General features: G+C 43.2%; 1 protein-coding gene across 2 annotated transcripts in view; it reads left to right on the forward strand.

The window, feature by feature from the left end:
• Nucleotides 1–12,325, forward strand: part of RETREG1 (reticulophagy regulator 1) — a 130,253-nt gene that overhangs the window by 102,915 nt on the left and 15,013 nt on the right. For both annotated transcript variants that reach the window (XM_077269699.1, XM_077269700.1), the window contains one exon: nucleotides 7,904–8,030. In XM_077269699.1, coding sequence (XP_077125814.1) covers nucleotides 7,904–8,030 — 127 coding nt within the window. The remainder of the gene's footprint in view (nucleotides 1–7,903; nucleotides 8,031–12,325) is intronic.

Here is a 12,325-nt window from a genome sequence, read left to right on the forward strand (position 1 = left end):
TCTCATATCATGTCGAGTTTGGGAAGGAGATAACAAAAGCCGGCAATTGAATTACGGGCTTTTATGATATCTAGCGCTATATGAAATATATATATATATATATATATATATATATATATATATATATATATATATATATAAATATGTGTGTCTCACTGATATATATATATATGTATATATATATGTATATATATATATATATACTAGCTGTACTACCCGGCTTCGCCCGGGTTAATGACTGCTGTTAGCAAAATAGAATGTGTTAACAAAAATTTATTCTGCACACAAAAACCACAAAACAAATAGATAGAAATGTAATTATTAAAAGGCAAAAACTAAGCAAATAGAAGCATTTCACAACATATATTAGCTTTGTTATACTGAGAATGTCTTTGTTGCCTATATTAACCAATCAGAGCTCAGGTTAATTAACTGTAGCAAAATAGAAGCTGAGCTGTGATTGGTTGCTATTGGCAGCCTGATAAATCCCCAGCCAACAGGAAGCCCTCCCCCCTGGCAGTATATATTAGCTCACACATACACATAATAGACAGGTCATGTGACTGACAGCTGCCGTATTTCCTATATGGTACATTTGTTGCTCTTGTAGTTTGCTTATTAATCAGATTTTTATTTTTGAAGGACAATACCAGACTTGTGTGTGTTTTAGGGCGAGTTTTATGTGTCAAGTTGTGTGTGTTGAGTTGCGTGTGGCGACATGCATGTAGCGACTTTTGTGAGATGAGTTTTGTGTGGCGACATGCGTGTAGCAACATTTTGTGTGTTGAGTTGCATGTGACAGGTTAGTGTAGCAAGTTGTGTGCAGCAAGATTTGTGCATGGCGAGTTTTGCGCGTGGCGAGTTTTATGTGTGGTGCATTTTGAGTATGTGCAAGTTTTGTGTGAGGCAACTTTTGCATGTGGTGCAACTTTTGTACATGTGGCAATTTTTCTGTGTGTGCAAGTTTTGCATGAGGTGAGTTTTCCATGAGGTGAGTTTTGCACGTGTGGCGAGTTTTGCGTGAGCCTAGTTTTGCATATGGCGAGTTTTGCATGTAGCGAGTTTTGAGTGGTGACTTTTGTGTTTCGACTTTTATGTGGCGAGGTTGGTGTGTGTGTGTGGTGAAATGTGTGCTGAGGGTGGTATATGTGTTCAAGCACGTGGTAGTGTGTGGCGCATTTTGTGTTTGTGTTCATATCCCCGTGTGTGGTGAGTATCCCATGTCGGGGCCCCACCTTAGCAACTGTACGGTATATACTCTTTGTCGCCATCGCTCTCATTCTTTAAGTCCTCATTGTTCACATCTGGCAGCTGTCAATTTTCCTCCAACACTTTTCCCTTCACTTTTTCCCCATTATGTAGATAGGAGCAAAATTGTTTGGTGAATTGGAACGCGCGGGGTTAAAATTTCACCTCACAACATAGCCTATGACGCTCTCGGGGTCCAGACGTGTGACTGTGCAAAATTTTGTGGCTGTAGCTGCGACGGTACAGATGCCAATCCCGGACATACACACATACATACATACACACATTCAGCTTTATATATTAGATATACCTGTATGTAATCTCCTGTATATAGTATATACCTGTGTGTCATCTCACCTATATATAGTATATATCTGTGTGTCATCTCCTGTATATAGTATATACCTGTATGTCATCTCCTCCTATACATAGCATATACCTGTGTCATCTCCTCCTGTATATACTATATACCTGTAGGTAATCTGCTCCTGTATATAGTATATACCTGTGTGTCATCTCCTCCTGTATATAGTATATACCTGTATGTCATCTCCTCCTGTATGTAGTATGTACCTGTATGTCATCTCCTCCTCTATATAGTATATACCTGTGTGTCATCTCTCCTGTATATAGTATATATCTGTGTGTCATCTCCTCCTGTATATAGTATATACCTGTGTGTCATCTCCCCTGTAAATAGTATATACCTGTGTGTCATCTCCTGTATATAGTATATAGCTGTATGCCATCTCCTCCTGTATTAGCCCTCGTTCACACGTTATTTGGTCAGTATTTTTACCTCAGTATTTGTAAGCTAAAATGGCAGCCTGATAAATCCCCAGCCAACAGTAAGCCCACCCCCTGGCAGTATATATTAGCTCACACATACACATAATAGACTGGTCATGTGACTGACAGCTGCCGGATTCCTATATGGTACATTTGTTGCTCTTGTAGTTTGTCTGCTTATTAATCAGATTTTTATTTTTGAAGGATACCAGACTTGTGTGTGTTTTAGGGCGAGTTTCGTGTGTCAAGTTGTGTGTGTTGAGTTGCGTGTGGCGACATGCATGTAGGGACTTTTGTGAGATGAGTTTTGTGTGGCGACATGCGTGTAGCAACTTTTTGTGTGTCGAGTTGCATGTGACAGGTTAGTGTAGCAAGTTGTGTGCAGCAAGTTTTGCGCATGGCGAGTTTTGCGCGTGGCGAGTTTTATGTGTGGTGCCTTTTGAGTATGTGCAAGTTTTGTGTGAGGCAACTTTTGCATGTGTTGCAACTTTTGTGCATGTGGCAATTTTTCTGCGTGTGGCAATTTTTCTGCGTGTGCAAGTTTTGCGTGTGGCGAGTTTTGCACGTGTGGCGAGTTTTGCATGTGGAGAGTTTTGCGCGTGGCGAGTTTTGAGCGGCGACTTTTGTGTTTCTACTTTTATGTGGCGAGGTTGGTGTATGTGTGGTGAAATGTGCACTGAGGGTGGTATATGTGTTCGAGCACGTGGTAGTGTGTGGCGCATTTTGTGTGTGTGTTCATATCCCCGTGGTGGTGTGATTATCCCATGTTGGGGCCCCACCTTAGCAACTGTACAGTATATACTCTTTGGTGCCATCGCTGTCATTCTTTAAGTCCCCCTTGTTCACATCTGGCAGCTGTTAATTTGCCTCCAACACTTTTCCTTTCATTTTTTCCCCATTATGTAGATAGGGGCAAAATTGTTTGGTGACTTGGAAAGCGCGGGGTTAAAATTTCACCTCACAATATAGCTTTGACGCTCTCAGGGTCCAGACGTGTGACTGTGCAAAATTTTGTGCCTGTAGCTGCGACGCCTCCAACACTTTTCCTTTCACTTTTTCCCCATTATGTAGATAGGGGCAAAATTGTTTGGTGAATTGGAAAGCGCGGGGTTAAAATTTCACCTCACAACATAGCCTATGACGCTCTCGGGGTCCAGACGTGTGACTGTGCAAAATTTTGTGGCTGTAGCTGCTACGGTTCAGATGCCAATCCCGGACATACATACATACATACATACATACACACACACACACATTCAGCTTTATATATTAGATATATATATATATATATATATATATATATATATATATATATATATATACCTATTCTATGTGTAGACATTTATTCTACCTATTCTATTCTGTCAGTGTGATTTTGCTGTACACCGCACTGAATTGCCGGCTTTTCTCTATAACACCGGTGCGTATTTCTCGCAAGTCACACGCATGGTCCGTGTGTAATCCGTATTTTTCTCGCCCCCATAGACTTTCATTGGCGATTTTTTGCGCAATAGGGTGACAAACACAGCATGCTGCGATTTTCTACAGCCGTACAAGACCGTATAATACGGATCAGTAAAATACGGCAGATAGGAGCTGGGCCATAGAGAATCATTGTACCGTATGCAATCCGTATTTTCTGCACCTCTCATACGTCCGTAAAACTCGCTAGTGTGACGCCGGCCTTAGTCACTGACAACACTTTCTGCCTGCTGTGAACTAGATTAAATCCAACGGAAAGCTCAGCTAAATAGACAAATGTAAAAAAGGCAACAAAAGTAGATATGGAATAAGCCAATAGGCTTGGTTTTGTTGGGATGCAAAATGCACTAAATTTATCAGTACAGTATGCAGCTTTTTGGGCGGAAATAACTGTTGTATAGTATACTAAGCAAGAGGTGGTATAAAAACATGACAAAATATCTAGCAATGAAAGTGTACCAAAGTGGATCCAAGCAGAGTAAGTAATAAAGACTTGTATTTCTCCCTCCTGCTGCACCCATTTCTGACTTCGATTTGACAAACTGTCAAAAACTGCAGTGGTGAAAACCTGTGGGATGAATGTTATCATTTCCTCCTAAGAAAAGTCACAAAATTAGATGCCAGATGTATGTGAGTAAAAATGTTGATACTTTTTGCTTTTTTGTGACCTCTCGTCATTTTTATAAAAAGTATGCGGGGATAGTAAAATGGGCAGTTGCGGACATTCCATTGGTGCAACCTGTATAGCCTGACAGGGGCCCAAGAGGTAAGGGAGACCACATCCACCTCTAAAGCAAGGGGCCCATTTACTATTCTTGCACAGGGGCCCTCTTCTGTCTGTGTCCATTCATGAAAATGAAGCATGGTCAAGTGCCACCCAACAAATTTGCAGTAAGACAGTACACACCAGAAACTGACATAACTGAAACCTACACCAGCTCCTAGCAGTGTGCCAAAAATGTTAGGAGGCATGATCAGTGGCTGTCGACTTCTTTTCGCATTGCATTATTGGCTTCCATTGAAAAGCTCCCTGTGGTTGGAAGTCTATGATGCCTATACAGCAGCATCAAGGGGGGAGGAAGAATTGTGGCAACCACAAAAGTTGTGGGCAGGTACAATTCGAATATTGATGCATTATATATCTATATATTGTACTGCCATTATACACATTCTCCTTGCGGTGGGACACCCCACATTACCCTGGTAATCTTGTGCCATATATTAAATATGTGGTATTTGTTAAAACTACTAATATTGAATAAGGTGGATTTTGAACCTAACGTCGGTTTTTTGCACGATTGCACTTTCTGCTTGTGATTTGCACATGTTCCCCAGCAGTTCCATTTTATGTCCTTTCTAATAAAGTTTTTGTACATTTATCTATTGGATCATAGTGTCGCATATTTGTGGTTGCCAAAATTCTTCCTCCCTCCTTGATTTGCTTTTGGCGATTGATCTTGATGATGTCCATATTTGATAGCACATACCCTTGAAGGATTGGACCTATGATAGTATTATGAATATGATGCTGCTATATACCATTTTCTTTCTACTATACAGCAGCATGCATGACCTGCAGGGTCCCATGGGAAGAAAACATGTACCTCAGGATGGATTACCACATGCCACTAATGGAACAGTGCAGTCTGTAGCACTATTCTATACAGTAGAACAACATATACCACCCACCCAAATTGACGCTGAAAGTTTATTCTTTAGACATTTTTCCCATAGATTTTCCAACAGGATTAAAAAAAAAAAAAAAAACACAGAAAAAAAGCTTGTAAAAACACAATTAAAACCACTTTAATTTCCTGACAAAAAAGGAAGAATAAAGTGTGCGTAAAGATAGGGCCACACAAGCCTTAAAGTTATACTATACTATTTATGTGCATAAATTACACATTTATATTCTCTTATATATATGTCTCACAAAGATTAATGTATTTTCTCTTTTTAATGATATATATATGTGTATCTAGCTCTCATATATATGTATATATATACTAGATGGTGGCCCGATTCTAACGCATCGGGTATTCTAGAATATGTATGTATGTATGTACGTCGCGCTTAGCAGAGCCACGTAGTATATAGCACAGCCACGTAGTATATAACACAGCGCACGTAGTATATAACACAGGCCACGCAGTATATAGCACAGCTAACGCAGTATATAACACAGCCCACGCAGTATATAACACAGCCCATGCAGTATATAGCAGTGTAGGCACCATATCCCTGTTAAAAAAAAAATTTAAAATAAAAAATAGTTATATACTCCCCCTCCGGCGTCCACCGAAGCTGTCCCCATGCGCGCGATGCTGCTGCCAGCTGCCATTCTCAGTGATGCATTGCGAAATTACCCAGATGACTTAGGCTACGTTCACATTTGCGTTGTGCGACGCAGCGTGTGCGACGCAACGCACAACGCAAAAAAAAACGCAGCAAAACGCACGTTAAAACGCTGCGTTTTGCGACGCATGCGTCCTTTTTGGCCGAAAGTTGGACGCAAAAAAAATGCAACTTGCTGCGTCCTGTGCGCCCTGACGCGTGCGCCGCAAAAAACGCATGTGTCAAAAAACGCATCACAACGCATGTCCATGCGCCCCCATGTTAAATATAGGGGCGCATGACGCATGCGGCGACGCAGCGGCGCCCGACGCTGCGTCGCACAACGCTAATGTGAACGTAGCCTTAGCGGTCTCGCGAGACTGCTAAGTCATCTGGGTAATTTCGCAATGCATCACTGGGAACGGAAGCTGGCGGCAGCATCTCGCGCATCGGTGGACGGCGGAAGGTGAGAATAGCACAATTTTTTTAAATTATTTTTAACATTATATATATTTACTATTGATGCTGCATAGGCAGCATCAATAGTAAAAAGTTGGTCCGGGATGGGGCGACACACTGGCACTGACTGGAGGGGAGTAGGGAGGGGGCACTGACTTGAGGAGAGTAGGGAGGGGCCAATTCGCGGCCGGACTAAGCCTGTCGCTGATTGGTCGCGACCAATCAGCGACGCAGGATTTCCGTTACAGACGGACAGACAAACAGACGGAAGTGGACCTTAGACAATTATATAGATAGATTAACTTTATACACATACACACAGAGCATGTAAAATAAGTATTGAACTCGTCACCAATTTTCTAAGCAACTATATTTCTAAAGGTGTTATTAACATGAAATTTTCAACAGCTGTCGGTAACAACCCATCCAATCCACCCAGGCAAAGAAATCATATCATAGATGTTCATAAATTAAGTTATGTGTAATAATGAGAAATGACCCAGGGATAAAGTGTTGAACATGCCTACTGAAATGTAATTAATACGTCGTACAAAAGCCTTTGTTAGTGATGACAGCTTCCATACGCCTCCTGTATGGAGAGACTAGTTGCATGCATTTCTCAGGTGATTTGGGCCCATTTTTCCACACAAACACTCTTCAAACCCTGAAGGCCCAGTGTCTCCTTCTGTGAACTTTGAGCTTTCAATCCTTCCATACATTTTTTATTGGATTAGGGTCAGCTGATTGGCTTGGCCATTCTAGCAGCTTTATTTTCTTTCTCTGAAACCAATTGAGAGTTTCCTTGACTGTGTGTTTGTGATCATTGTCTTGCTAAAATGTCAACCCTCGTTTCTTCCTCATCATCCTTAACGTTTGCCATATGCTGAAAAACAACCACACACCATGATGTTCCTACCTCCAATCTTCACTTTTGGTATGGTGCTTTTGGGATGATACGCAGTGTCTTTTGGCCTCTCAGGCTATGTGCCCACGTTGCAGAAATGCTCAGGTGATTTGCACAATGCATCCCTGGGAACAGAAGCCGCCGCGTTCACCGCTGAGAGCAGGGAGGACTTCGGGGACCATCAGAAGGTAAGTATATCCATATTTTTTATTGTAATTCTTTTTTTTTACAGGAATATGATAGCCAGGGCCTGGAGGAGAGTCTCCCCTCCTCCAGACCCTGGGTACCATCCATACATGAATCGTTCACTTTACGCATGGTGGGCATAGCCACATGTGTAAAGTGAGCGTTTCAATGCAATCCTATGGCAGCGTAATCGCCGCGATTCCGCAGAAATAATTAACATGCTGCGGATTTTACCGCTATGCGATTTCACAGCTGGAAAATCTGCAGCATGGGCACAGCAACTGCGAAATCCCATAGGATTGCATGGGAATGCGGTTTTTAAGCGTTTCCGCTGCGACAAAAACGCGACAGATAACGCATACAAAACACAACGTGGGCACACAGCCTAAACATGGTGTGTATCATGTCATCCATGATGTTTTCAATACTTATTTCACTTTCTGTGTATATATATTTTTTTTATGTATTTATTGTTTTAATTTGTAAATTTATCTTTCTTAGGTGGGAGGTGATCAGCGCTAATTCAGAATGCAAACCTCGTCTCAGCCAGTGCATTGCAGAATCCTGGTCAAGCTACACCATATTTCTTCAGGAATTATCTCATTTTAAACAGCAAAATCCAGGCAAGGTATAAACATTATCCATTTACACCTCTTTCTGGGCTCAAAAGAAATTTCTGCAGTTACTGTATGTTGCTGAAATGTGCCAGTGTGCAATGTGCATACTGAAAGGATTCCCCCTCTACTTCCAGCATGAACAGGCAGTCATATGACCATAATTATGCGATTTGAATACTTGTAGTCACATGCTGACTAGATTGTCATCTGCTTCCCTCAATAGAACAAAGCACATTGTAACTGTTCATCAGTTCGCAGTCACATAGAGTGACTACAGAAATTTTTCTTATGCCGGGGTCACACGAGCATATAACACGGCTATGCGATGTTTTTATCGGATGGCTTTCGGCCCAGTTTTATACTATGGAGCAGTGCAGATCAGCGATTATTTTCTCATGCCGATTCGGCATGAGAGAACGATCTTTGCTGTGATTGGCGGCGAGACTCTGCTCACATTTACCCATACAAGTCTATGGAACCGTGTGAACCATCGGACTGCACTCGGATGTCATACCAGTCCAGTCCGATATATGCCAAGACAGGCAGTGGCGGAGACAAAGAAAATACTTTCTCCGTCTCCTCCGCACCCGTTCTACGATTGTCTCTTGTGAGAAGGTTGGCGCACAGTAGCACTGACACTTGACTCAGGGTACTGTCACACAGTGCCATTTTGATCGCTACGACGGCACGATCCGTGACGTCGCAGCGATCGTATGATTATCGCTCCAGCGTCGTAGACTGCGTTCACACGTTGCAATCACGGCGCTGGAGCGATGCCGAAGTCCCCGGGTAACCAGGGTAAACATCGGGTTACTAAGCACAGGGCCGCGCTTAGTAACCCGATGTTTACCCTGGTTACCAGCGTAAACGTAAAAAAAAAAAACACTACATACTTACATTCCGGTGTCTGTCCCCCGGCGTCTCAGCTTCTCTGCACTGTGTAAGCACAGCGGCCGGAAAGCAGAGCGGTGACGTCAGACGTCACCGCTGTGCTCGCTTTCTGGCTGGCCGGCGCTCACAGTGCAGAGAAGCTGAGACGCCGGAGGACAGACACCGGAATGTGAGTATGTACTGTTTGTTTTTTTTACGTTTACGCTGGTAACCACGGTAAACATCGGGTTACTAAGCGCGGCCCTGCGCTTAGTTACCCGATGTTTACCCTGGTTACAAGCGAACACATCGCTGGATCGCTGTCACACACAACGATCCAGCGATGTCAGCGGGTGATCAAGCGACGAAAGAAAGTTCCAAACGATCTGCTACGACGTACGATTCTCAGCAGGGTCCCTGATCGCTGCTGCGTGTCAGACACTGCGATATCGTAACGATATCGCTAGAACGTCACGAATCGTACCGTCGTAGCGATCAAAATGGCACTGTGTGACAGTACCCTCACTCTCGCAGCAGAGCTGGAGCCAAGGGTCATTAGCATATCGCATTGGATGCTATACGCTGGTGTGATTCCAGCCTTAGGTCCCCTTCTCACGTGCTCATAACAATACGTTTATGTCCGTGTGGGATGTTCCATTTTGACCATCCTTGTGTAAATTTTTTCAATACGTGTGTCATCCGTGTGCACATGTGCATCATCCACGTGTCACTTACCGGAATATAGTGCATTCAAGAACTTGCTAATTTTCAAGTGTTAATGATGTGCAAATATAATACTGTACATAGATAGCTTGTAGTGTTTTCTATTACGCCAAATAAATAGTGAAATGAAAAAAAAGTTATGTGCAGTACACCCTATTTTTGAAACCAGCAAAGGTAAAGCAGACAGCAGTGAGCTGATATTATCAGGCTGGCAAGATCCATGTTATTGGGCCCTTCCTAGCCTAAAAATACCAGCCCGCTGCCACTCAAAAAAGTGGTGCATCACATGAGAGGCTCCAAATCTGGCTCTTTGCCTTGGCTATCGAGGAAATGTTTTGGGGGGTGATATCAGCTGTGTAGTGTCAAAAAACACAGCTGGCATCAAGCCCTTGTGTTTGTAATGGAGAAGTGTCTATCAGACATCCTTATTACTTAGGCTACTTTCACACTAGCGTTAACTGCAATACGTCGCAAATGCGTCGTTTTGCCGAAAATACGCATCCAGCAAAAGTTCTTGCTGGATACGTTTTTTCGTCATAGACTAACATTAGCGACGCATTTGCGACGCATTGCCAAACGTTGCGTCCGTTTTGCGACGCTTGGGCGTGTGGTAGCGGACCGTCGGGAGAAAAAAACGTTACATGTAACGTTTTTTGCTCCCGACGGTCCGCTTTTTCCGACCGCGCATGCGCGGCCGGAACTCCGCCCCCACCTCCCCGCACTTCCCCGCACCTCACAATGGGGCAGCGGATGCGTGGGAAAAATGCATCCGCTGCCCCCGTTGTGCGGCGGAGACCATGCTAGCGTCGGGAATCTCGGCCCGACGCATAGCGACGGGTTGTTCCCGACGCTAGTGTGAAAGTAGCCTAACCCAGTAATAAAAAATAAACACACATACCCAAAAAAATACTTTAATGAAATAAAGACTTTCCCACACTCTCCCTCGTTCACCAGGCTATTCAAAAAGGAAAAAAATCCAAGGCAGGTCTACCATCGTCCACCGAACAAAGACTATGGAGCCTCATTGTGACGCTCTATAGCCTTTGCCTACGGTCACTGTTGGGTCCCACTGCACAGAGCGAGATTTGGCAACTCTAAAGAGCGGTGACGCCAGTAACATTACCGCATTTCATCGTCGCCGGGTCTTGCGCTGCTGATACATTAAAGTATAATACAAGTGAATACTCTGTACATGCAGGATACCAGCATATTTTACAAGGTACCTCTGCACAAGAGCACTGTATGGACATTTCATATACCATACACTAATTTGTACTGATATCCATACTCTATACTTAGCTGATCAGTACAATTCATATGTACAGTTAAATCATAATGTGTCTCCTCTTCATTATTCCCTTCTGTTCCTACCTATATATCTACTGATTAGGGCCTAGTAGCCACTGTATCCTCTCTATTATTTGTACCGTGATACTGCTTAGGCCGGGGTCACACTTGCGAGTGCAATGCAAGAAACTGCACAAGTCTCTCGCATCAATAGCCGGCACTGCCGCCGGCACTCGGGACCAGAGCGTTCAGCTGTATAGAAATACATGTAGTATAGAAAAACACGGCACTCTCTAGTAATAGTGCTGTTGGTGCTCAAGTCAGGCATCCAACCCGTCAAAATATAGTAATAAACTTGGCACTCAGTATGTGAACAAAATAGAGCTTCCTTTTATTTGTGCATCCAGACAAAATGGTTATGAACGTTTTCGGTCCGTCACAGGACCTTCATCAGAACATTCTTTAACATTAACTGAATGTGGAGTAATGCTCTGTATGCGGCAATGAGCATCCGGATTATTTGGACCTGCTGCAGCGGGTATGTGCTGTGGAACAGCTGGGCATCGTAAGCCAATGAAAGTGCATCGGGCAGAAGCAAATCAATTGCAGGAGAGCAGCGCTGTGTGTCCCAGTCCGTGTGGAGCGTGCGCCGTGCAGCAGGAGGACACACTGAAAACATATGAGTGCTAGCCGTTTTTTCACAACCTATTCACATGATGCACCGAGTGGACAGTCGATTCCCCCCCACAAAACTGTGATGTGTAAACACACCTAAAGATTATAGTGGGTCTACCAATTAGACACCTTCCCCCAGCCAAACCAGATCTCACACTTTGCACTGACGAGGGGCATTTCCCCGAAACACAGTGTCTGCAAATTGAGATTCTGGTTTTATCCTAAATCATGTGACAAGGCTCGTTAAAGGGTCGACATTGCCTTTTAGGATTGCTACTTCCTATAGGTGGCACTAGAGTTCTAGTCCTCTTCCTTTCTGAAGAGACAATTTGCATACCTCAGAATTTGTAAGCCAAAACCAGGAGTGGGAGAATCAGAGGAAAAGTATAGCAGAAACATGTGACCACTTCTGGTTTTGGCTTACATATGCTTAGGTAAAAAACTGACCATATACTGAATGTGTGAAGGGTATGCCTTTTTCAGGTGCACACTGAGCTTTTCAAGAGAAAGATGCCTAAGGAAATGTCATTTTTAGCCCTTTTTTCATTTTTTTTCTTTTTTTTCTGAGCGCTTTTTAGACATTTTTTACCACTAGCAGAGTTTTTTAAGCATTTTTTGAGTGATCTTATGTCATCTTTTTTATTGGTGTTTTCTGGACGTTTTTTAACTCCTTTCAACAATTAAGAAACCATCTGCATTTTATTTTTAAGCAAAACCGCTGGCAAAATGCTCAAAAAGATGCCCAGGCATC

This window comes from Ranitomeya variabilis, chromosome 6 (assembly GCF_051348905.1).
Source record: "Ranitomeya variabilis isolate aRanVar5 chromosome 6, aRanVar5.hap1, whole genome shotgun sequence".
Lineage (NCBI taxonomy): Eukaryota > Metazoa > Chordata > Amphibia > Anura > Dendrobatidae > Ranitomeya > Ranitomeya variabilis.